The sequence below is a fragment of the Monomorium pharaonis genome, chromosome 5, assembly GCF_013373865.1.
Source record: "Monomorium pharaonis isolate MP-MQ-018 chromosome 5, ASM1337386v2, whole genome shotgun sequence".
NCBI lineage: Eukaryota > Metazoa > Arthropoda > Insecta > Hymenoptera > Formicidae > Monomorium > Monomorium pharaonis.
The window spans coordinates 12,477,620-12,505,240 of NC_050471.1; the positions used below are offsets into that span (position 1 = coordinate 12,477,620).

Here is a 27,621-nt window from a genome sequence, read left to right on the forward strand (position 1 = left end):
CAATTAGATGGTTAACTGTATAGATCATATATGTTCAGACTTCAAATGGGGTTTTTTGCAGCGCCAAGTTTCCAAATCCTTTACCGGCAAAGAAATAAATAACTGATCCATGAAAGTATTTTCATCCAATGTACACAAAAAGTACATTTGTATACATTTCGATAAGTATATATATGCAATGTACATTCGAAGTGCATCAGAAAATATCCTAGACGTATCCATGAAAGTATTTATCCAATGTACGTGAAAATACATTTATGTTCATTTCGACACATACATACATGTATATACATAGAATAGGTGTTTGATATACATCGAAAAACATCCTAAACTGATCCATGAAAATATGTTTGTCCGATGTACATGAAAGTACATCTATATATATTTCAATACGTACCTGCATGTATATAAATACAATATACATGGGGATGTATAAGTAATTAATCCATTGAAGTATATTTATATTATGTACATATGACGTACATACATAAATATTCATTTTATATATGTATAATGTCTTGTATATACTTTATACTTTATGGATCAAGAATGGATATCCATAGAATATCGTGTGCTATTTGGGATCTATGCGGAGCGGCGCTGTGCGGCGTGACGCCGCGTGCCGCACCATGCGGCGTAGTACAGCGTGAATTATATTTTTTTTAACTATATTGCACCACTTTGATCTGTTTGACAAAAATATATGTAAGAATAGATAGTCCAAAGATGTTTTTGTGAAAATATAGCGGGTGTACCTCAAAAATATCTCCCTAAAAAAAATTTAAAAGAAATCAAAAATTTTTTTGCCAATTTTTTTTCGTCAAAAACATTTTTTAATTTTTTTAAATAATAGTCTTATTGACCTTTACAACATATATTTTTTTCATAAAAATCGGTTGTTGTTTTTAAGAAAAATCACTTTTTTTATTTAATTTTCCCCCTCCATAACTTCTATAAAAATGCGATTTTGAGGTTAGGTTTTGGGGTAATTTTATAGTACATTGGTGTTAACTTGTGACACCAATTTGAGCCTGATACATGCGGCAGATTTACATACCTTATCCTGCCATGCCCTTTACGTGTGGCCATTTTGAACGTGGGCAAATTATATTTACTCTCAAAAATGTAGAAAGTAAATTTTAGTGTAACGTTTTCGGATGAACAATTGATATAACTCTAAAAGTTATTAATATTTTTAAATAAAATTTGGTACACTTTCTTGTTATAAAAGCTATATTTTTTAAATTTCAAACGTTTGAGTTAATTTTTAAGAAAGTTATAAACAATTTAAGAAACGGCCATGTTTCATGGTTTTTTCATAACTAAACTAATTGACCGAGCTTAACGAACTAAATTTATTATTGTAGATCTACTTAATACCTATTATTTTTATTTGAAACTTTTTTGGTTTCCGTTTTTAGTTTGCGAATCGTAATTGAAAAACTGCTTTTTTCTTACTTTAACTTGTAATTTTGCAATAACTTCTAACTTTTTGCGAGTGGCAAACGTATTTATCTTAATCCACGCATATTAATTGTGCTTTACGCACAGTCAAATGAAAGTTATCAATTTTTTTTTAAACGGCCCTTTTTGAGTCTAATTTTCCTGGACTATTATCTTTCTTGGTGCGAGTCGGTGTGGTCTGCGTAGTGCTTTCTGTAATAGCTGCGGTCTTCTCCCGAGGATGATTTGGACTCGCCCGTATCGGTCCTCGTAGTGGCGTGCTCCAGTAGTCCCTTTCTCCGAGCTAGTTTGCGTTTCCCAAGTGATCATCTTTTTAGCGAGGTATTTTTTTGTGGTCAGGAATTTGGTGCCGCGGCAACTTGTAACGTCAGATCCTGGAGTTCTCCGCTGACATTAGTATTGAGAGGGGAGGGAGCTCGTATTCCGCACCAGCAATAAATGTATTGGAACCAGTCTCCACTTTCTCGCGACGCCAGGGTGTATTCCGCTTGACCAGCCACTGTATCCTGGAAATCTCAAATTTCGTGAGAAAGCGTTTGCTTTCTATTTTCCAAAAAGACACCGATACGAGTAGCGCATAAAATGCCTTTTTGTCTTGTGGTTCTTGCCTTTATATTTTCAAGGTGAAATTTCATTCCGAAGAATTTAGGTCCTTTGGTGGCGTTATCTTGAACTGCCATTTCTTTTACACGTTTTTCGGGAAGTATATGCTTAGGTGCTTATTTAATGTAAGATTATCTGTCTCGCGTGTAGCATATTCTCAGGAGCCGTTCGAATCGAGTCGCTACAATTCTTATCCTTTAATCTTTGCTTTTTTTTGCTTTTTTTCTTCTTTTGCCCACGTTCTCCACAATTCTGTAATTTTTGTTTTATTATATATATATTGTGTATATATATATATATATATATATATATATATATATATATATATATATATGGAGCATTCTTTGTCAAAAAGGTCACCCCTCCTGCCCACTTCAATTTTTGAGATAAAATGCTTCTAAAAGGGCTTAAAATTTTCGTTGAAGTGTCTATTTTTCAATGCCGTATGGCGTTTTTGAAAATTTAAAATGGCGGACTCAGAATCACTATTAGAATGGAAAGTCATTAAAAGCACGATAATATTAGGCAACAAATGTTAAATTTTGTCGATTACATGAGTGTGAATAGTCATTTTCGATGTATTTTTGCCTGCTGAATTTGTTGTCCAAATTCGGCTAGCATGTCACAATTTTGAGAAAAATGCCATCAAAGTTGCAAAAACGGCATTTTTTATGGTTTCCGTGACGTTGTAGCACGGCAGCAAATTTTTTTTCTTAATTTCATTAATGCCATGCGAAAGTGGCAACTTTTAGCTTTAAAATGCTTTATGCTTCGTTTTGGTATGATTATTCCTTTCTAAGATATAGCTAGCATTAGAAACACCGATTGCGCGCTGGACTGATTTTGTTTGATGGTCAACCAGCTCCAGACCGACTGATGCATTTTTCTGTGCTTAGCATTACTCAGGATGAACGACATGGCGTGGCGGGGTTTTCATCCCTTTGGGGTGCTTGATTTACGTGAGTCCCCTTGTCTCACGTGCATGCGTGTGTGTATGCATGTGTGTGTCTGTGGGTAAGTGGATGTTTCATGAAATTTTTTTTTTATTTTGTATCCCTTTCTCCTTCATAACTATCATAGCGTTCCATTTGTATCATTGGAATACCTTTTGATTAATACATTGTTCTTGATATCAACTATAAACCCATGATTCTTAAGAATTTGTGATACAGGCTGAGCAATTTCAAATCTTTTATTAAGTTTTCTTCTTATCCTCTCATGATCAGTTTTCTTAAAATAAAAAACTCTTATGTTCTTGAAATGTTTTCTAGCTAAAAAAAAAACGTGTTAGTATTGCATCCTGTGGCTTAGCAACAAGACTTGCTTTATATGCCTCTCTTTTAAATGTAGCACCGATGCTATCATGACTACTTTTACCGTTGCATTATAATGCCACTCTGTTTGAACATTGAAATCCTTTTTATGATGAACTAAGTTAGCAATCTGAAATTTATTTTTAAAATTCTGTTTTGCTCCATCAGTCATGTATATAATTCTTTTAATATTTTTGACATCTTTTTTTATCTCCGGTATTAATAAAATCTGTATAGTATAAACGGCAGCAGTGTCGTGTCGTTCAAATTTTCTGATAAAAATACGTTACTCTTGTGCTTTAATTCCGAATTTTCTTTATTATAGTAAATAACAGGAAACGCAGTGCACTGATTATTGTTGAAGTGGAATGTTTGTGGCATCTTGACAAACATACGAATAGTTTTCAGAGAAGTCAAACATCACAATTACTTTTTCACCTTTACGAAGATTCTTTTTCTTTTCTGAAATGAAAAACGTTTGTTGTTTGGCGATAAATGAATGAGGTTTCAGAATTTGTAACCTCTTGCATAGCTTGTTTATGAACTCATCAACTTTTAGTTGTTGCCTTAATAGAGTTGATCGATCGGTCCCGGTCTATGAAGAACATTGCACATGAGAAATGCATGAATCGTTCAATAGTTTAAATAGTTTTGTAGAAAGGTCAGTAGTACCTGGGCATTGGTCACATTTATCAAGGTAGCAATCAGGACTTGGTTCCTTACACATAATTTCATTCAAACAATCTTTATAATTGGAAAGTGGCTTGTTTGTATTTTCTGTTAGTTTTCGTACATCAATTGCATCGATCATTAACTTGATATTTTCGTGGATGATGCAAACACAAACGGAGTGTGTTCCAGAAGTCCCAGCGAGTATGCAATTTCTAGGTCTAACAAGGGAAGTATCACAAGTGTCCGACGCCAATTTGATTTTCCTTGAAATATGTTGTCAAACACACAAATCTAAGAGACACGTATTTTTTTTTATGAGCGGAGTTTCATATTTAGAGGGTGAAACACTCCTTTGAAAAAAAACAATTTTTTTCTTTCGGAGCGAATATCATCGGAAGTATAAAAGATAGAAAAAAATTTTTTAAATAAAAGTTGTACGGTTTCAAGAGTATTTAAAATTTGTAAAGAAAAAAAAAATTTTTTTAAATTTTTTTGTTTAACAAAACACCCCCCATTATTATTTTTTTTAAATTAAAAAAAAATTTTTTGCTATATTAAAGGATTTCTTTTTTCTAAATTCAACCATGTATATTACAGTTATGTTACGAAATATCTTTTTTGAGAATTAATTATAAAGATTTCTTATATAAGCTATCCGTGCTTATATGCGCTTTGTATTATAATTTAAAAACAATTTAACAAATTGCACATACATTTTAATTGAAAACACGTGATTTATACTTATCTTGAATATACATGTAAGTCTAATAAGAGATAAAGATTAATTAAATTGAAAACATATTAATTGAAAACATTTAATTCATCACGTTCTTGATACGTGACTTTTAGTTCATTATATATATAAAAGAAAACGTACAAAAATTATTGCTATATATATATATATATAATAAACTAAAAGTCACGTATCCCTCATATCAAGAACGTGATGAATTACATGTTTCAATTAAAATGTTTTCATCAAATATAATTAATCTTTATCTCTTATTAGGCTAACGTGTACACTCAAGATAAGTATAAATTGACAGTATAAATATAGTCATGTAGCAGTCTTACGTTCAATCAGTGCAATCGTTTTGTAATAATCATATGTGTGCAATTTGTTAAATTGATTTTAAATTATAATACAAAGCAAAGTTTAACATCTTTACAAATGATTCTCAATCCGCTTAATGTTGTTAGACTTTTATTGGCATCTATAAGTTCAATATATCTAACAAAAACGCCAGTAACTGAAGCAGAAATACAATTAAAAGAAGACATACAAAAATTATTGCTAGATAGCATTTTTCACTATAATGGATTGGAAGTGATGGAAGAAACCTACCTCGATTATCAAGAACCTTATAAATTACACAGTTTCGAAATAATTGAAGATGACGAAGAAGCATGGAGTGAAGATAATTTAAATTCTCATCTACAGTGTTCAAACAGTGAAGTAAATTTTTACAGTACTTATAAAAGACGAGCTGTTGAATATTGGCGGAATTTAGACGATAATAAAGAAATTAACCACAAAAAAAAGGCATCGTTCTCTAAAATCAGTACAAAGTAAATTTAAAAGAGTTTCATCTGAACGTCAGTTAAGACGATGGGAAGAACAACTACAATCAACTGGAAATCGTTTGGAAAAATTATCTTATATCTCCAAATTTACACATGATAAATTTACTGCAGCTATTGAATCAGGATTTATGGTTCATGATATCGATTTAAAAAGATGGGCTTTACAAGCTCAAGAAGAAATAGGAAATGTAATTCCTATATTTAAAGCATCTCACAGCTGGATATCAAGATTTAAAAAATTCCATCGAATTGTTTCAAGAAAAGTTACGAAGTTTGTAACTAAAAGAACAGTGGAAGATTCTATTGATTTACAAAACTCAGCAAATAATTTTTTAAAAACAGTGAAACCACTTATTGAACAGTTTGGAGCAGAAAATGTTTATAATTCTGATCAAAGTGGTTTTTAATTAGAAATACATTTTGGAAGATCATTGTCTCCTAAAGGAATAAAAAAAGTAGGGCGTATCGTACAATCTGTGTCATCAACAACCCATTCATACACGATACAACCAATAATATCATGTAATGGTAATTTGCTGTCACCTTTATTTATTGTTTTGAAAGAAGCTAACGGCGAATTTGGACCGAGAGTACAAGAAACTTTATTTAAACTAACAAATGTTATTGTAAAAGCATCGAAATCTGGTAAAATGACATCAGGTAATATAAATTTCCTTTTATAAGGTTTTAGATTTTTAAATATTGATAATTAAAAAAATATATAAATTTGGATAAACAATTACATAAAATTATATAATAAAATTAATCTCTGATACATAATCAATTATCATCTTTATAAAATTTTATATTATAGTAGGAAGGATGGATAATGATTAAATGTGAGACGGAATAGGGATGCGTAAGCAGAAACATAAGCGGCATAAGCAGATGCATAAGCAGAAGCACATAAAGATTTCGTATAAGCTGAGTCTTTATTTAAAATGTGTCAACAAGCCGGGCGCTGGGAACAGACTGACTCTCGCTCCGCGTCTTCGCATCGTTCGTCTTTCGAACTCGGAATCGACCGTCCTTGGAGTCATTGTTTGCTCCAAAAGTTAAATTATTATTTATCTTAAATACAAGAGCCTCTATCACGTACGGCCACCATGGCCTTAGTCATGCTTACTACAATTTGGCCAGCCTGACAACAGGCTGCCTCGGCCGTCCTAAACCTATTTTGCAGTGAGTTATTCGTCATACTCTATATCACTCCTCTCTTTATCACTTCCGCAATCATTCGTTACATTTTCTGTTTCATCCGGTCCCTCCGAATTCTTCTCTTTGCTCTCACCATTCTCTACATTTGAGACGCCAGAATTTACGCGCCTCCGCCACGGCTTCATGTTTGCCGCCTCCCACGTTTCTCTGTACGGTTTCTGCGAAATTTGACATCCTTCGACGTCCGCTACCACGTATCTGTCATTTTTCAATCGTCGTATCACTTTATAGGGTCCTCTGTACGCAGGCGCTAAGACGCCTGCCTCCGCATTCTTTACCATAACTAAGTCGCCTTCTTCGTAGATGGTCGCCCTTTTTCTTTTTCTGTTAACGTATCGTTCATTATAGGAGCGTAATTTCTCGATTTTCTCCGCTGCTTCGTTCCTTAGTCCTTGTAAATCGCGAGAATTGTTGTTTCTCGCGGAATTTTGCTCCTCGACATAATCCTTTAGCGCGTCCTTCACCATCCCGCGTTGCGGTTTACAGTATTGTTTATCGCGTGTTCGATCTCTCCTAAGGCTTTGTGCCAGTCCTTACCCTCATACAGCTTGCCTAATGCCGGTGCCAAGATTCTGTTGTACCTCTCCACTTGACCATTTGCCTGAGGGGACGCAGTGGCGATCTTAGCGTGCTTTATATTCTCCTCTTCTAAAAATTCGGCAAACTCTTTCGCGGTGAAAGCAGTACCCCTATCCGATACTAAGATTTTTGGTCTGCTATAGGAATTAAAATAATCTCTCAAGCATCTGATTGTCTCACGCGCCGTGGTAGTTTTTACCGCATACAGCTTAACAAACTTAGTGAAGGCGTCTACAATCAAAAATACATATTTTTTTACTGCGCTCGCACGGTCGACAGGTCCGAAATGATCCACGTGGATCATCGCAAACGGTACGCTTTCTTTAGGAATTTCATGTAAGAATCCTTCAATTTTCCCCGACGGCTTGGAATATGCTATACATCGTGTACAATTTTCTATGTGCTCTCGCACCTTTCTTTTTAACTCCGGAAACCAATAACTTTCCATTATCAATGCGCACGTTTTGTTGACGCCGAAATGTCCGAAATCATTGTGGTATTTATGGAGTAAATCGCGCTCCATCGCTCGTGGTACATAAAATAAAATATTATCACCCCTCTTGCGATATATTAATCCGTTACGCATCTCAAACTGATTGTCCTGTTCTTTCACTAAACGCTCCTTAAGCTTCGCAATGTGTGGATCTTGCGTCTGACTAACCGACAATTCAAATTCAAACGTGTTAGGTTCAAGTACTAAAATCTCGCTAACTCTACTTAGCGCGTCGACGTGCGACATTCGTTTTCCAGGCCGATGCTCCGTCACATAATCATAATTTTGAAGTTCTAAAGCCCAGCGGGCGATACGCGGATTAAGGTCTTTCTTATTTAGCGTCATGATAAGCGCGTTGCAGTCTGTAACGATTTTAAACCGAATCCCCTGTAAATAAATCCTAAATCTTTTAAGTGCGTATATAATTGCCAAAGTTTCCAGTTCGTAACTGTGGTAACGCGTCTCTACGTCCGACGTTCTTTTTGAAAAGTAAAATATTGGATGGAATTTTTTGTCGGCTTTTCTTTGCATAAGAACTGCACCGAATCCATGAGAGCTCGCATCGCAATGGAGTTCCGTCTCATCGTTCGGACTGTAAATGGATAAAATCGGAGCCGAGATCAATTTTTTCTTTAACGCATCGAATGCATCTAATTGTTCTGGCCCGAACTTAAATAGCGCGTTCTTTTTCAGTATATCGTACAAGGGACCTGCAATTAGTGAAAAACCTTTAATAAATTTTCTAAAATAAGAGCATAGACCCAAAAAACTCTGGACGTCCCTGACCGTCCTCGGTGTCGGAAATTCTTTTATCGCCGAAATTCCCGCTTCGTTCGGGCGCACACCTTCCGATGTTACGATATAGCCTAAGAATTCTATTTCTTCGTACGCAAATTTACATTTACTTAATCGCAATTGAAGCAAATTCTCGGACAATAAACGAAATACCATCTTAAGCACGTTTAAATGTCTTTCGATCGTATCCGTAGCAACGAGAAAATCATCCATGTACGCCACCACATCCCCTGCTTCGATCAACTCTCGTAATATTTCATTTACGTATCTTTGAAATTGCGCTGGCGCGTTTTTTAGCCCGAATGGCATTCTCAAATATTCATATTGCCCAAAAGGCGTGATAAAAGCGGTGTATTTTATGCTTTCCTCGTTCATATATACGTGATGAAAGCCATCTTTTAAGTCGAGAGATGTAAAATAACGCTTGCCCTGCAACGCATCTATCTGCTCCTCGATAATAGGCAATGGATAATTATCTCGCGCCGTAATTTTGTTCAATGTACGATAGTCTATACACATCCGCAATCCGCCGTTTTTCTTTCGTACTAACACTACTCTTGACGCGTACTCCGAATCTCCCGGCCGTATTATCTCTCGTTTGACCAAATCGTCGACTATTTCCTTAAGCTTCGTTTTCTCACTAATCGACATTCTCGCCGGCGCATAATAAAATGGTTCCTTCTCCTTAACACGTAATTTTAATTCGGCCTTGAGCTTAGGCATTCGCGGTCTTTCGGCTTCTACGTAGAACGTGCGGAATTTCTCCTTAACCTCGTCTCGGATCGCGTTCGGCAGACCAGGATTTATTTCTAAATTATCCAAGGTGTCCCCATCAAAAATACTCGTCTCAATATTTAGTATTTCATTCTCGGCGTCTCTACAATTACTTTCCGAAACCGGTTTTTCGAAATTAAATCCTAGCCCCCCTAAGGCGTCTCTCCCCAACAGAAGGTCGCATCGCATTGTACGCTCCGGGACAACTCTCAAAATCGCATCTTCTAATTTGTTACTTCCTACCGAAATCTTCGCGGTAACCGTTCCTAATACCGACAGAACCGATCCATTTAAGCCCTCATAATTACGGTTTGTTACCTCTCTAATCGATCCCGGCGGAATAAATTTCGCTTTAATTAGACTTATTGGGCTCGCGGTATCGAGCTGCGAATTAATTACAATTTTACACTTAACATCGCCATCGCCTAACAGTATCTCTGTACGTCTTACGAATTCGTTGTTCCCGCTTCGTTGCTCTTCAGCGTTTGCGATTTGCGTGTCCAAAGTCTGCTCTCCTCCGCCGCTCGTCGTCGCCTTCTTCTTCCGCGGGCAATCTCGTATACGATGTTCCGCATTCGTAACACGAGCCTCTCTCACGCCTAGGCTTATCGCAGTTCCTCGCAATGTGCCCGAATCTGCTACAGTTATAGCATTTGTCTTCCCGCCGCTGTCCGCTTTCTCCTGGCGTTGTTTTGGCCCGTTGTTTGCCGTCGCTCCAGTGATGGCCCTACTTCCTTCGCGCCCCAGCCGATTCTTAAATTCTTGTTTCAGCGTCACTTTATCGAACGCTTGCAACAGCTGCTCTTTCCTCTGGAAGCATTGTATACGGGCTTGATTGCGTAACGGCGCTTCCGGTATGCCATCGATCACATAATCAATCATCTCTTCTTCTTCGATGGGCACTAGATTTGCTAATAAAACCTTGTCGTTGAAATATTCACTAAACGTTTCGTCGGCCTTCCAGACTCTTCGCTTAAACTTCTTTCGCCGGTCAACTCTCGTCGGACGATGATCGTAAAGAGTTTTCATGCGCTCCACTAGCTCGTCCACCGGTATCTCCAAATGCTCCGGTCGCGAATGGAACCACTCTAAGGCTTTCTGCTTAAATTTCATTCCCACAAGGATACGTGCCAAATGGTCATCTAGCTGGTATGTTGTCCGCACTAGTTGGAACTGCTGTTGCCATTTCCAGAACGCACCGTCCGCTCCCGAAAATTCGCTCAATAGCTCACTAAGCGCATTAATAGAGGGTCTCGCCGTTTGAAACGAATTCACGCCCGGTCCACGTGCTCCGGTCGGCGATCTCTCCCGCCGTAACCGATCAACTTCTTCTCGTAAACGATCTATCTCCTGATCACGTAAGCGCAACGCTACTCCAGCTCCCGTCTCCCACGCCGCAACGCCCGGTCGTAACAGGGGCCGATTCCCGCTCGTCGGCCGAATCTCATCTGCACCGACTTCTTCCTCCGGGTGTTCATCCTCGAGTCCGTCCCCACGATCTTCTCCTGCCACGAGTTCCTTCCATGATCCGTCCGGAACATTTTCCTAGAGCCTTTTCTCCATCTCGGCTTTGGTACCTCCTCGTGGCAAACTTAATTGCTTGAGCGCCTCCTTCAACTGCGCTACTGTAAATTTCTCACCTTCCATCATCTTGATACCACTCACACGGCAATTTGTGCTCTCGTCCGATCCACCGATCACACCACGAGTCACGCTTAAGTCCGTTCTCTTGTGGCCTCTATTTTCGCGTTTTCCACCAATTCACTTAATACAGGCACCTGAGCTCAATCCCACTTCTGATAATTATAGTAGGAAGGATGGATAATGATTAAATGTGAGACGGAATAGGGATGCGTAAGCAGAAACATAAGCGGCATAAGCAGATGCATAAGCAGAAGCACATAAAGATTTCGTATAAGCTGAGTCTTTATTTAAAATGTGTCAACAAGCCGGGCGCTGGGAACAGACTGACTCTCGCTCCGCGTCTTCGCATCGTTCGTCTTTCGAACTTGGAATCGACCGTCCTTGGAGTCATTGTTTGCTCCAAAAGTTAAATTATTATTTATCTTAAATACAAGAGCCTCTATCACGTACGGCCACCATGGCCTTAGTCATGCTTACTACAATATTTAATTTAACAATCTAATAACAATCATAAGAAAGTTATTAAATTAATTTATATTTGTTACAGATCATTTTAAAATGTGGTTAGAAGCTTATTTTTCAAACATTGGTTCTAATAGCGTTCTTCTTATCGATTCATGGACCGGACATTGTCCCAATATCATTTCGGATTTAACACCTCTAGATAAACATATTACTACTATGATTATACCGAAAGGTACTACAGGAAAAATACAACTATTAGATGTTTACGGATTTAGAATTTGGAAAAATTTTGCTAAAAGATTTTCAGATATAGTTTTATTATTGGAATGTGATATAAATTTGCATGAACGAAATAATATAATAAAATTGCAATCTTTGATACATAATCAATTGTCATCCCCGCGATATCGTAACTTATTTAAATATTCGTGGTTTAAAAGTGGTTATACGAACGAAAGACTACAGGAATTTAAAAATCCAGTAGAATTTAGTTTGGATGATACTTCAACAACATGTGATATCGAAGGTTGCAATAATGTAGCTATAGTAAAATGTTCATGGTGCAAAAAATCATTATGTTTAAAACATTTCTTCGTTGAGTATTATTATTGCAATGAGTATAATGAGTAAATGATACAATACAAAATGTATAAATTTATTGTATAAATATTTAAAAACTATTTTATTAATACATATTTAGAAATGATTGTGATGATGTAAATCACAATTTTATTATGTAAATAAACAAAATATAAAAGCATAAGACCAAAAATATCTTTAAGAAAATAATCAGAAGATATAAAGAAATAATGTACAGAAATTAGTAAAATAAAAAATTTACTAATTTTAAAGAAAAGTAATAAAAACCATTATAATTCTTAATATTATTTATAATTTGTGATGCTAGAATCAATTATATAGATTTCTATTATATATCTTATCAAAATTGTGTATAATCTTGTTTAGACGATAATTATTTGCGTACATGAGCACGGATAACTTATATACGGAAATCTTTATAATTAATTCTCAAAAATGATATTTCGTAACATAACTTTAATATACATGGTTGAATTTAAAAAAAATAAATCTTTTAATATAGTAAAAAAATTTTTTTTTAATTTAAAAAAAATAATGGTGGGGGGTGTGTTTTGTTAAACAAAAAAATTAAAAAAAAAATTTTTTTTACAAATTTAAAGTACTCTTGAAACCGTACAACTTTTATTTAAAAAATTTTTTTCTATCTTTTATACTTCCGATAATATTCGCTCCGAAAGAATAAAATTGTTTTTTTTTTCAAAGGGGTGTTTCACCCTCTAAACATAAAACTCCGCTCATAAAAAAAAATACGTGTCTCTTAGATTTGTGTGTTTGACAACATATTTCAAGGAAAATCAAATTGGCGTCGGACACTTGTGATACTTCCCTTGTAAGTTTAGCAAATGCTAATTCCAAGCATTTGCCTGCTGTTTATGTTACTATTGTAAAACTCCATTATTTTGATAACAGTACTTTGCAGTAAAACTTTCCCAATTCTTATAGTAGTATCGGCTAACACGCTATGGTTAGACTTCAGTTCCTTCGATTTTTTTTGCTAAAAATCGTGATGCATTAAACTCTTGTGCTATCTTTCTTACACTTTAAGACGACGGAGCTATGGTGAGAATTCGCACATTTAAAGAATCACTGTGTTTCAAGCTGAAAAATTTTTGTTTAAGACCATTAAGCATTTCTTCCAGTTTAATTTTTCTAGGTGATTGGTAGTTATCTTCACTAGCGTGAGCAATCTTTGAATGATCAATATCCATTGCTAATGAACTTCCATCACATGTTTGTGATACAATCATTAGATTCATCTAAAGACATCAGCATTTTCTAATTTAGTCCTACCTTTTTTCCTACATCCAGAACAAATTTTAGAATTGGTCGGTATATCAGGAAATTTGTCTAATATGAACTTTGGTATCACTCGTAAATCTTTTCCAAGATGACCCTTTTCACCAAGTTTCCTGAACGGATTCACACATCTATCTATATGAAATGTAGCCGACATTTTTTTATTTTTAATATGAGATAAGAAATAATTGGGATAATTATAGAAGGAATACAATTCGGTCATAAAAAAAAGACAAAAATGTAAGTTAAATATTTTTGTAATTAAACATAAAGAAACTTATTAATTATTAGCTGAGTTGCAAACTATAGTTAATTAACTCGATGAATTCTGTGACTAATAAATGTATTGTGAGATTCTAATCCAAGACAAGATTGAGAAATATTTATATACACTGGATCCTCGAGATACTGTCCTTCGCGCGTATAGATTTTTCTTCTCTACGTGTCGACTCAGGCGCTAAGCCACGCCCGCGGAGCGTGCGCAGAAACAATAACTTACTTCTATAGTAATACGTCACTTCGCCGCCTCACTGCACGTAAACTTGGCCCGAAATATGTCTTTCAATGACAATTAGGCAAAGCGATACGTGTTAACGGTCCTGAGCTGAGCGGAAGAAGGGGTTTCCTCATTTGAGTGCTTACAGTCTCGAACGATACATTTTTTCGAGGGTCCAGTAATATTTAACTTTAGTTCTGTAATTGTAGCTATATCTCAGAAACGAATAATTAACCAAAACGAAGCATAAGGCATTTTAAAGCTAAAAGTTGGCACTTTCGCATGGCATTAATGAAATTGAGAAAAAAAATTTGCTGCCGTGCTACAACGTCACGAAAACCATCAAAAATGTTTTTACAACTTTGATGGCATTTTTCTCAAAATTGTGCTAGCCGAATTTGGACAACGGATTCGTGTTCAGTAGGCAAAAATACATCGAAAATGACTATTCACACTTGTGTAATCGACAAAATTTAAAATTTGTTGCCTAATATTATCGTGCTTGTAATGGCCTTTTCCATTCTAATCGTGATTCTGAGTCCGCCATTTTGAAATTTTAAAAACGCCATACGGCATTGAAAAATAGACACTTCAACGAAAATTTTAAGCCCTTTTAGAGCATTTTATCTCAAAAATTAAAGTGGGCAGGGGGAAGAGGCCTTTTTGACAGAGAATGCCTTACACACACACACACACACACACACACGCGCGCGCACGCACGCACGCACGCACGCACGCACGCACGCACGCACGCACGCACGCACGCACGCACGCACGCACACACACACACACACACACGTGTATATATATAATGTAACCTATCTTTATTTTTATCTTTTTTTCCCCACTTATTAATCTTTAGTTTACCTATTTTTCTAGTTTAAATTATTTTTAATATTTTGTTAAATTTATATTTATTTTTTTTTTTTTTGTAATTATTTAGCTATATATAATATAGATAGCTAAAAAAATTGGTGGAAAACAATTTGTTTCCTCTCGGGGTTTACAATCTCTGTACATTCTTGCAACAATTTATATCTACTCTTAAAATTATTTAGCTATATACGCCGGCCTTTTTCTGAAATTAGTTATACTCAATTCCTAATTTTTCTTTAAAAATTTTTTGTTTTTTTCACCCTTTTTTTCTTTACTTTTTTTATTTAAAAAATTAATACAATATTTTTTCTTTTCTTTTTTTCTTTTTAACCAATTTTTTTCTTACTAACACCAATTTTTTTAGCTATCTATATCTATACTTGGTTCAGCGAAAGACGCTGCTTGGAGTAGACGAGTTTTTATCTGGTTTGCGCAGGGGCAACCCCCATCATATTGTCTTACTGCTGATTATCAGTGCTAGCAACAAATAACGCAGGGCTACCGGAACATTTGGCACATTGGTAGTTAAATACCGTCGAACGACTCGATTTCATATTACGACTATATTTTCATTCTAATACTATTGTTAGTTAAATTAATGATGACAGAAGTCTGGAATATTAATGATATAATAGTAATGAATATTATGAATGAAATAATATTAATGAATTGACAGTGCTGCGGTGAGATAATAGAGTCCGCCGTATATGCGGTATCAAGAAAGTACGCCTTCTCCATTCTGACCTTTTTATCTGTCATTATGCGCACTATGAGCGGGATCTTTCGCTGAACCAAGTATATATTGCTCAATTTTGCTTCACTATTTGACAATTTTGTGCTAGTATGCAAACTGCCTTCTACTTACGCTACTTTCACTTATCGTGCTACTAATTTTTCCGATCTTTCTCCCTGTTTTCTATCTTCCTCATTTTTTTTCTTTCCGTTAATCCCCATCTTTTCATTTGACTAAGTATCTAATTCTACCATTCTCTTATCTATCTGTTTAACCCTTATCCGATACTATAGGGTTAATCTGACCCTAACTGAATTTAATTTTTAATTACTATTGAAACGATCAAAAATTTATGAAAATCGTGAAAAATTTTTTTACATATTTAAAATCAAATTTCAATTAAAACAATTATTTTGTTTTAAAGTAAAAGGTAAATCTGTAATTTTTTCAAGTTATAATGTCAATATCTTCTTTGCGGCAAGCATTTTTGTTCATTGGGATTATTCATTATTCAATTGTATTAAAGTGTACCGGGTAAGGTAATATTCTTGCCTTTTTTTGAGTTTTCTATGCACTCTTGAAATGTTATTGTAATTTTTTAACTTTCTCATTTGTGTATTTTACTGTTCCCATATCTCCAACTTCCTACCCTCTATTCAACCTGAACCTTTTGGCGTTAACTCTTTCATGCATACATTTTTCTTCTGATTGGTTTTTTATGAAATTTTGTATATAGAGGTTTTTTAGGTCGCTGATAACGAATTTGAGGTCAGAATTTTGAAATTTGGCATCCAAGATGGCGGATTTAAAATGGCGGATCAGAAATTTCAATATATGGAGTAGAAAATTTGTACTTAAGAATTTTCGACGTTGCTGATTGCGAATTTGAGATAAAATGATAAAATTTGTCCAAGAAGACAATTGAAATGAAAGTTCTAAAATGGCGGATTAAAAATATAATATTTCAATATACTTAGTTAGAAGTTTATTCCCAAGGTTTTTGGGATCATTGAAAGACTTGAAAGCACTATATTATCAGTTTATAAAGTTATTGTATACGAGTAAGTTATTTTGGGTCTTTTATTTTGTTTATCAAAAATTTTAACTTTAAAGGAGTTTATTCATAATCAGTTAAATTTGCCCACCCCCAAATTTGCACCAAACTTTGGATTTTGATAGACCTTTATGCCAATAACAATGCCTGAAATTTGCAGCCCCCTAAAATAATTATATGAGGGGAGGGTTCAAAGTCGAAAAATTGCATTTTAAATATGTCCGAAACGGTAAGAGCTATTGAGATGCGCCTTAGACCAACAGACACAGAATTTTATGTACTATCGAAATGGTCCTTTTCACTTTTTTCAAAATTTTGATACGAATAAGTTGCAGTTTTTTGATTTTTTACTCTATTTTTACCCCAAAAATAACACAAAAATCTAAATTGCCAAAAATGGCATACTTCGATTTTGATTACAATTTAATATGTGATTCTCAACAAAATTCCTTGCAAAACAACGCAAACCGCATGCTGGGGAAATGTTTGGTTCGCGAGTTACAGATTTTTAAAGTTGCGCATCTCGGGGTTGATTTGGCAATCTGAACTGCAGCAACGCTCAGCGCGTGTGCGAGCGTGTCAGTTTCGAATTTCCGCGGTTCATCCAAATTCAAACGTTCTGAATATCATCGGTAGCTCCAGTTTGATGAATCTAGTGACATCTCCCTCTCCCTTACTTCCAATGGTATCTTTCTAAATTGTCGACATAACGATTGAATGAGAAGCATGCCTCAAAAAGGAATGTGAAACTTGGGATGTATTGCGATAAATCACATTTTGATGTATCGAACTTTAACTTTTTGAATGAGTCGAGCAGATGAAATATTGAATGAAATATCGATTTATCACAATATTGCAGAAACCTACAATATAACTTTTATGTTTCATCTATAAGATGCATTAAGGATCTTGTTTATTACTTAGCTTGTTCTCAGTCTCCTCAGAAGTTGGCTTCATCAGCGGAAAATGTCTGTTAAGAGAGTCTGAAAGTGCATAAAAATCTTTGTCATGTTTGCCACATCCGAGATACCAAATTACTGCCACGGTGTGAGCACAAGACACAACGCGAGCGCCATTTATAGATTCTTACACATACAGTAATGCGCAACAACGAATTCCAGAGGACACTTATTTAAATCGGTCAAAATAAATATTGAATATAGGTGCGCAACTTCAAAAATCTGTAATTTGCGAACCAAACATTTCCCCAACATGCGGTTTGCGTTGTTTTGCAGGGAATTTCGTTGAGAATCACATATTAAAAATTATTAAAAATTTATAAGTCGATAGTACTGGCAAAGGAATTTTTATTATTAATGCATTCTCATGACGTTTCGGCCTTCGGTTTAGGCCCTTATCAAATGATGTCTACAAACATAAAAAATACAATTCTAAATATGAACTTGACATAAAAAGGTGTAAAAAAATACCATTAAAAAGTTGATTTAACTCTCATTCCTAAATACCGTAGTAAGTTGTGTTAAAATGCCATTAACTTATCTCCAAGCCCACCAAATTTTTCCAGAAATTGTGTGATCGACTAAAATTGAGACCACGAATAAGTGTAATCGAACATTAAAAGGATTCGAGACAAAAACTGAGACTTACAGAATAAGTAAAGTTGTCAATGGTGTTAAAACAATGGTAAACCATGTCTTGTGCAATAAGAAAATGAAAAAAAATTTTTAACAGTCATACTTATTTTAAAATGTGTGGATAAGAATAACCGAACAACCTGTGTGGTTCGATACGTCTCAGTGACTGAATGTTAAAACAAGCGTGGTTACAAACATATATATACAGGATGTTCCAAATTAACCGGAGGAGCCGGCATGTACGTATTCCTCATGAAAAACTGAGTCGAAAATGTCAGTAGCAAAATCTTGAGGGATCAATAGTTTTCAAATGGTAAGCCTTTAAAACTTTCTAACCACAGGCCGTGAAGCTCGCGCTGTCAGGCGCGGCGCAATTAAGCGGCCGGCCGGTCGCTTTGACGAGTATCGCTAAACGGTGTGATACCGAACGAGTATAAATCTGTGAAATCTCTATTAATATTTGTTGCTGTATTCTTAAATCGAGTCCAATTTAATTGACAAAAAGTAATATCAGTTGTAAATTCGATAAAACGTCATTTATATCAATAAAAAATATGTGTTTCTGAAATACGTTTTATGTATAAATAAATTAATAAATAAAATCAATACTAATTAAATTATTTAATCAAATAATATTAAAAACATCAGTCGACAACATTTTCAAAACTTTTTTTCAAAAAGTTCTGTCACAAACAGAAAACATTTACATTTGAAATTCGCATTTGATGTAAATAAATATTTCATATTTAGGAAATGAAATGAACGAAATTCTGAATTATGATATAGAGGAAAAGGAAGTAATACTGTGAAGGAATCGACGTGAGTAAATAATAAGTATTATTATTACAAATTACATTTTAAATAATATTTTAGAAACTTTTAGAGTGATCGAATTGATGAGGCGCTTGCAACCATTACGCCTGAAAGGGTACAATGATCGAGAGAAAATTTGATTAGACGTGCTCAGCTTTGTATTGAAATGGGTGGTGGCCATTTCGAACACCTACTCTAAAAGTTTTTAAAATATTATTCAAAATGTAATTTGTAATAATAATACTTATTATTTACTTACGTCGATTCCTTCACAGTATTACTTCCTTTTCCTCTTATATCATAATTCGAAATTTCTTTCATTTTATTTCCTAAATATGAAATATTTATTTACATCAAATGCGAATTTCAAATGTAAATGTTTTCTGTTTGTGACAGAACTTTTGGAAAAAAAGTTTTGGAAATGTTGTCGACTGATGTTTTTAATATTATTTGATTAAATAATTTAATTAGTATTGATTTTATTTATTAATTTATTTATACATAAAACGTATTTCAGAAACACATATTTTTTATTGATATAAATGACGTTTTATCGAATTTACAATTGATATTACTTTTTGTCAATTAAATTGGATTTGATTTAAGAATACAGCAACAAATATTAATAAAGATTTCACAGATTTATACTTGTTCGGTATCACACCGTTTAGCGATACTCGTCAGAGCGACCGGCCGGCCGCTTAGTTGCGCCGCGCCTGACAGCGCGAGCTTCACGGCCTGTGGTTGGAAAGTTTTAAAGGCTTACCATTTGAAAACTATTGATCCCTCAAGATTTTGCTACTGACATTTTCGACTCAGTTTTTCATGAGGAATACGTACATGCCGGCTCTTCCGGTTAATCTGGAACACCCTGTATACATATGTATATATATATATATATATATATATATATACATAAAAGAAGTTTACATGGATATGACAGATAACGTTTTCTAGAAAAATCCATTGTCAAGATATATAAAAGAGGAAAACATCGCAAATATAAGAAGAAAATAAAGTAAAATAAAATACAATAAAATAAATTAAACACAAGTCTAGATTAATCTGATAATTTTGTCGTATAAGCAATTTAAATCCTCGGTGTCCTTTTGTAAAGTAATCGCAGTATTACATTTTTTTTTATAAAGAACATTTTGGCTAACTCACGCTTTCTTAAGTGTTTTTTGTTATATAAAATCTTAGGCGATGTTCAGTTAAAGTCATGATTGAAATCTAAACGATGTTTGCTAACAACTGACAAATTGTTTTTGTGCTTCCTAATATTATCTCGATGTTCATTGATTCGTTTTAATACATGTCGTTTTGTTTGTCCTATATAACCAGCATTGCAGTCATTGCAATTTAATTTGTATACTACTTCAATTTTTTGTAGTGTCTTTTTTTTTTAATAATCGAGTTGAGTTTCTTCGAAATTGTGTAAGGAAGCACTATATAGTGTCGTGGGTCAAAAGTATTTAACAACTCTTCATTACATCCACCCGAAAACTTTAAATCTCTCTATCTTCTGTTAATATGTTTGTTTATAAAGTCAACTGAATAGCAATTATTGACTAAGATATCTCTTACTAATCTTAAGTTTGAAGAATGAAAAGAATTTTCTTCTAAAAGTATGACTCAATCTACTAAATTGTTAATAGTGTTGATCTTGTGTTGTACCGGGTGATTGGAAAAGAAATTTATATACCTTTTAGAATAAGTAGGTTTTTTAAACCAATTCTTCAATTTTCCATTTTTTTAAATAATATCAATGTCCAAAAAACAGGGAGTTTTCATTCTCGAGCTGGTAAGTAAATTTTAGCGTTGGTGGTAGTTGTTGAAGACCGATAAAATTTCATCTATTTTGTTATTGGGGACAGTCGCAAAGATGTCATCAATGTATCTATAGAAAACAGGCATTGTAAAGTTAAAAGAGCGCAAACATGTAGTTTCCAGATCATCCATCACCATGTCAGCTAATATTGGTGACAAAGGAGATCCCATGGGACTACCAAAAACTTATTCATAAAAAAGGTTACTAAACTTAAAACACGTTGAATCTAACACGAAAGTGATTGCATATAAAAAGTTGTAATGTGAATTTTGCGATTTTTTTAATGTTGTCCCATCATTTCATGATATATGCCAAAAATAAAAAAACACAAGTAACTTATTGTGTATCAAGATTTTGAAAAAAGTGAAGAGGACCATTTCGATAGTACATCAAATTCTGCGTTTGTTGGTCCAAGGCGCATCTCAATAGTTCTTACCGTTTCGGAGATATTTGAAGTGCAATTTTTCGACTTTGACCCCTTGCCCTCTTCGTGTAATTATTTTGGGGGGCTGAAAATTTCAGGGATTGTTATTGGCATAAAGGTCTATCAAAATCCAAAGTTTAGTGCAAATCTGGGGGTGGACAGATTTGGCTGATTTTGAATAAACCTCTTTGTACTTGACATCTGCCAAAACTTTAAATTTGAACCTAACATCTGCTCTACAAATCGGTTTTTATCAAATTTAATATTTTTGATTCGCTATTTTGAATTAACCATTTTGAATTTTAAAATTCGAACGTTGGATGGTGATCAAAGACTCTAAAATCTTTATATAGAAAATTTTAAGCAAAAAAATAACTTGTTACTTAAAAAAATATGCATTTTTCTTATTTTAATCAGTCACTTTGAATTTTGAATTTTGGGACATTGGATTCGTAATCATTAGCGATCGCAGAAACCTCATATAACAAATTTTGAGTAAAAATGTTTAAATAGTTGCTAGAAAATGATTTTTTTTTTTTTGAAAAATGAACATTAAAAAATTTTGTTCGTTTATAATATTTTTGCATTGAAATGGTTTTATATTATTATATTTTTGCAAATGAAATGGTTTTATACTATACAAATACGTAAAATAGAAAGAAACTTGCCAATATGTAAACAAAAAAAAATAAAAACGGTGGTTCTTACTGTGCATAAAAAGGTTAAATTTATCCTCTAAACTAAGCTTGCTAGTCTTACCTTCTGTCTTGTTCTATTTTCTTTACCTAAAATGCCTGCATTTCTCTCTTCTTTAGACATCAGCACTTCATCTACATCTACGCGTCTTTTTTTACGAATATTTTAACAATTTTTTTACGCTTTTTTTTACCTTATTTTCTTATTCGCTTTTCTATCTAAAATTTTTTTACTGTACTTTTACTGTATTTAATTTACAAATTGCAGTCTCAGACGCAGCACAAATAATCACGTTTGCTCGCACTTAATTCATCTAACCAAGTCCTATTCTAAAGTATTGTTAGCGCGCGCGCACGCACGCACGCACGCACGCACGCACGCACGCACGCACGCACGCACGCACGCACGCACGCACGCACGCACGCACGCACGCACGCACGCACGCACGCACGCACGCACGCACACACACACACACACACACACACAAATACATGCGTATTTGTTTAATTTTTATCTATGTTACATATTTGGTAACTATTTAATATAGGGGACTTATTTCAAATTGCCTTGACTTTGACATATGTTATTAAGGTCATCATTCTAAGTGACTTTCAAGAGGTATTAGCTCATTACTCGTTAAAAAGTTATTAACAAAGAAATGTTTTATAACGAAACTCAATTTTTGTCATTTAGATTTTAATCATTTTGTCATTTAAATTTTAAATGGACCTTATTTTACATTATAATCAGAGAAAGAGAAGACATTGGGGTAAACTTGTTGAAAATTGAAAACCCATGTGGAACAGAACAATTATTGATCTCGTTTCGAGTCCTAAGCACTGGAGGGTGTGGATGTCACTTTACATGGAAAGTCACAAATCCATGTGGAATAAATAATTATAGATCTTGTGAATTCGAGTATTAGAATCTATAAAGTTACAAGAATGATTAATCTTTACAGGGGCACTGACCCATATATGAATTATTTATATTGTTACAGTTTTATTATAGTTGCTTTTAAAATTTTGTTATAATAATCGTGCTTATTTATTTTTCTAACTTCTAAATACTTGTCCTTAAATTTTTCTTAATATTTTTATTTATTATAATAATTATTAATTATTATAATAGAAGAAATAAAGTGAAAAAAAGCGTTTTTCCCCATTTTAATTTCTCTGATGACACAAATGAAGATAGGAAATTAAAATATTATTGAATATTCTTGACAATTAGGTAATCCTTCTATCATACCTTCTATCAACCCTTATCATATATAACTTTTTCAAATTTTTTTGCAGGTTTAATTTTTTATAAATAAACAATTGTATATTTTTGTGGGAAAATGTGAGAAATGTGGAAATTTTAAAACTTTGGTATTAATCAGTGAAAACATCTATACTTGATTCACCGAGAGACGTCGCTTGGAGTAGACGAGTTTTTGTTCAGTTCGCGCAGGGGTAATCCCCATCACACCGTTTTACTGTTTGCGCTGGCTAGTAACAAATAATGCAAGGCCATCGGAATATTTGGCATGTTGATAGTTATTTAAATACCATCGAACAGTTTAGTTTTATATTACGAGTAGATTTTTATTCTAATACTAAGTTAAATTAACGATGGCAGAAGCCTGGAATATTGTTGGATGTTTAAAAACGTTATTTTCTGTAAAGAACAAGCCAGGTAGATAAAAACAAATAAATATTGATTACTTTCCTTTTAGGAGACACAAATTGACACAGTGTTACACTCAAACAAAGTTTATCACAATATAATAAAATAATATTCAATGTATGTACGTTACATAATCTAATCTTACAAGATATTTTATAGGCGTTTTCCAGTAAGTGACACAGAAGGATAGTGTAACACAGTGAATCTTTTTATCTTAATTAAGTATGATAGTTATATGGTATACTTTATTGTTTTCCCTTAGGAGTTACAATGGCGCTTTTGATATGGAGCGTTCCCGAACCGTTTACATTTATTCATACTCTCCTCTTCCGATCCGACCTGGCCATTGACGACCACTACATTCTGTTACTCCCCCCCACTCCTTTTTGCACGCTCACCCCCTTATTTCCTTCGTTTTTCGTTCTTTCCTTCTCTGGTCATTTTTTCCACCTCTTTCTCCGGACCATCTCGTCTTCCTCGCCTCCTAAAAGTCCCCTTTCCCTCCTCTTCCGGTTTGCCCCCTCTTCTTTTCTTTTTTCACCGTCCTTCCAAATTTCTTATTTTTTGTCCATTTTCTTCTTAATCTCTCCTTTCTTCCGTCTTCTTGTCTCTCCCCTCCCTTCTTCCTTCTCTTATTTCTCTTGCTCTCTACCCTCCGTAATTCCGCTACCTGTTTGCACTTAAAGACATGTTACAACTAGTTATACATAGCAACTATATACGACCCTTCCTGTTGTGTTATTTTCCTCTGACTCGGCCTGACCCCCCTCGACTTTTACCCAGCTCTTTGCCCCGCTCCCCTTCCTCTCTGATCTTCCTCACTTCCTCTAACTCTATTCCCTCTCATCCACTTTCCTCTCTCCCCATCCCAGTTCCATTTCCTATCTTCCACCTATAGCCCTCTGTTCGAAACCTCCACCTTTTTACCTTTTACCCTCTCCCTTCTCGCCGTCTCCAAAATTTTTCATCTCATTTTTCTCTCATCCATCGTTAGATCTTCGTCTACACCAATTCCCCATATCTCCTTCATCTCCTCCCCTCTGGCCAGGATCTTCTCTCTGTCTTCCTCTCTGTCTATCTCCGTAATTGGAACCCACCTTCCCCCCTCCCCCCTCCGTTCTGTCACTCTATCTATTTCCATCCCCCTTCCCAGCGCCCTCTTTATTATCTTTTCTACAAAGTCTCTTCTTTCATCATTGTCCTCTCCTTCCACTCCTCTCCACACCACGTTTCTCTCTCTCTTATCCTCTTCCTCCCTCTTGTCCTTTATTTCTCCCTCTGCGTCGCCCTCTCTCTCTCGTCTATTCTGCTTTTTATCTTCTCCATTTCCTTCCTTCGGTCGGTCCTCTTCTTCTCCACTTCCTTCCAACTGTCCTCCGGATCCTCCCTCTGCTCCGTCCTTGTCCCATCCCTTACTTCCTTCTGACCATCACCACCTTCTCTCTTCCATACCTCTCCGCCTTCACATTTTCTCTCCTTACTTCCTCTTCTCCCCGCTTTCTCGTCTTTTTTTCACTATCTTTCTCCTCTTCATACCTTCTCATCCTGTCTATCCTATCTCGTTCCTCTTCCCACTTGTACTTCTCTTCCTTCTCCACCTCTCTTCACCAATCCTCCATCTTCTCTCTTGTTACTTCCATCCCTTCCTCTCTCTTTCTCTCCTGTTCCTTTTCCTCGATAACCTTCTCTATCACTTCCTCCTGTCTTTTCTTCTGCCTTTCTTCCCCTAATCTGTCCGTTCCTGCTCCGCTTCTGTTTTCTTTTCTTTTCACTTCCCTCTCTCTCTATCTTCTCCTTTTTTTCCCACAGCTTCTTCTCTTTTTCCTTGTCTATTCTGCGCTCTCCGATCTCTCTATCCCTTCTATTCTCCTCCAACACCTCCGCTCTCTCCACTTCTGTTGCCTCCATTTTTCTCTCTTGTATCACTCTCCGTTTCTTTTCTTTCCTCTCTCTCCCTTTTGCGCTTCCTCCGTCCTCTCTCCTCTTTGCTTTCCTCTTCCTCCACGTGCCTCCTCAAACATCACTCTCAACAACTCTATCATCTTCTCTATCATCTTGCCCATGTCTTCTCTTATCCCTTTCAACTCTTCGTTTATCTTCTTTAATTCTGCAGAGATCTCTCCTGTTCCTTCTGTCCACTCCATCTTCTCCTTTCTCTTATTCATCTCACTCTTCGTACTTTCCGATGTCACTTTCTTCTTTGCTACCATTTTTTCTACTCTAACCTCTATATCATGCGATCTCTCACAGTTTTTTACCTCGATATATAGATCCGCCTTCCTTTCGCACTCTCCTCCAATCGCCGCTCTTTTTCCTCTTCGCTCGATATATCGATGTCTCTGCATGACACCTATCCGTTCTTTGTCCACTCACATCTCGTTCTCTGTGTCCGACTCTTTCCACATTCTCCGTATCTCCTTTCCTCTTATCATATCTCCTATCATATTTCCTCTTAGCTCCTTTTCTCTCCTTCGCCTTCACACTTTTTACTTTGTTACACTTTCCTGGTGGACCACGCACCTGGAAACATACGTGTTCCTAAAGCCCGCTACCACCATCTCCCCTCCTTACCGACCGACTATCCCTGTCGCTCTATCTCTAGCCTTCTTCCTTCCATTCCATTAATTCTTTTTTTGTCCCGCGCTCTCCACATATCCAGATCTTTCTCCTTGTATATCGATGGATCGAAGTAAAGCTCTCATGCCATCTGTCGACTCTTCCTCACACTCTCCCCTTCCCATCTCTTGTGCTTCTTGTTTGCTCAACTTCCGTTTCCTTCCGCTTCTGCGCACTATCCGCATTTCCGCCTCCGAAATCTGATGTCTTATCCTCGATCACCTATTTCAATATTTTAAACACCTCTTTTGCTTTTCCACTTTCAATCCCGCACTTCCCTCCAATGTCCGCGCCATCTTTCCACCTCCTTGACCTCCTCCACTCACTCTCACCTCATCCTTCACATCTTTCTCACTTTTCTATTGCCCAACCGCGAGAACACTTCTCCCGACCGTCCGTCACCGACCGCCATTCTCACTTTTTTTGTATGATAGTTATATGTATTATAATTTTGATTTAAAATTACAATAAAATTTTGAAATTTTCTTATCCGCTTAATGAATTGACGGTGCTGTAGTGAGATAATAGCCGTGGGTCCGAGTGCGTCATATATACGGCATTAAGTAATGCTAGCGCCACACTATGCATGTATTTGCGATTCATATAACGTTCGTGAATAATGTGGAGAAAAAATTTGTCGATTTGTTATGCTTCGTCGTTCACACTAATTCGCTGGCCGAGCGGTTTTACGACGCGAATCAATACGAATTAATCTATTCATGTCGCAACACACCACTTCGCTATGATTTGTAGTTCTTATCGCTGCTATAATGGAAACCGAGTAAACAAATAAACATGCTCCTGTACTTCCAAAAGACATTTTTGGCACAAACAATAATGGGTAAGTAAACATTTATACTTCTGAAATTGGTAGCATAAACCCTAGTTTAGGAAACAACGAATTACGAATTACGAATGACATATTACGTATCGTGAATAGTGTGGAAGGTTTACAATAGCGAATGACGAATCTACTTGAACATTGAACGAATCTTCACGAATTACGAATTGCGCAGTGTGGCGCTAGCGATGTTACACCCTCTCCACTCTGATCTTATTATTCGCCATTATGCACGTTCCAAGCGGCGTTTTTCTCTGAATCAAGTATATAAATAATAAAAGATCATTGCGAAAAATTTATTTTTAAATAATAGTTAATCATTTTTTATATTTTTTTATTAATTGTAGATCTTGAATATGTCACATTAAATTTTTTTAATTTGATTTAAGATTTATAATCAGCAATCAGAAAAACATGGAAATACATGTTTTTACAAAAATTCACTGAATCATTTTATTGTGTTCCTAAAAGAATT

At 35.3% G+C, this 27,621-nt stretch overlaps 2 protein-coding genes across 6 annotated transcripts in view; both read left to right on the forward strand.

Moving 5' to 3' along the window:
• The window catches only part of LOC105834820 (acyl-CoA:lysophosphatidylglycerol acyltransferase 1), a 121,121-nt gene that overhangs the window by 73,005 nt on the left and 20,495 nt on the right, over nucleotides 1–27,621 (forward strand). The window lies entirely within an intron of this gene.
• On the forward strand, nucleotides 4,560–12,376 carry LOC118645851. 4 transcript variants are annotated; one of them, XR_004963475.1, is made up of 3 exons: nucleotides 4,560–6,818; nucleotides 11,305–11,585; nucleotides 11,687–12,376. XR_004963475.1 is itself a non-coding variant. In XM_036287626.1 (2 exons), exons 1-2 carry the CDS (start codon nucleotides 6,287–6,289, stop codon nucleotides 12,232–12,234), a joined length of 558 nt encoding a protein of 185 aa, XP_036143519.1. In that variant the 5' UTR covers nucleotides 4,564–6,286; the 3' UTR covers nucleotides 12,235–12,376. The 4 variants fall into 4 exon arrangements, 1 of the variants encoding a protein (XP_036143519.1); XR_004963474.1 differs by having other exon boundaries at nucleotides 4,560–6,296; nucleotides 6,451–6,818; nucleotides 11,305–12,376; XR_004963476.1 differs by lacking the exon at nucleotides 11,305–11,585.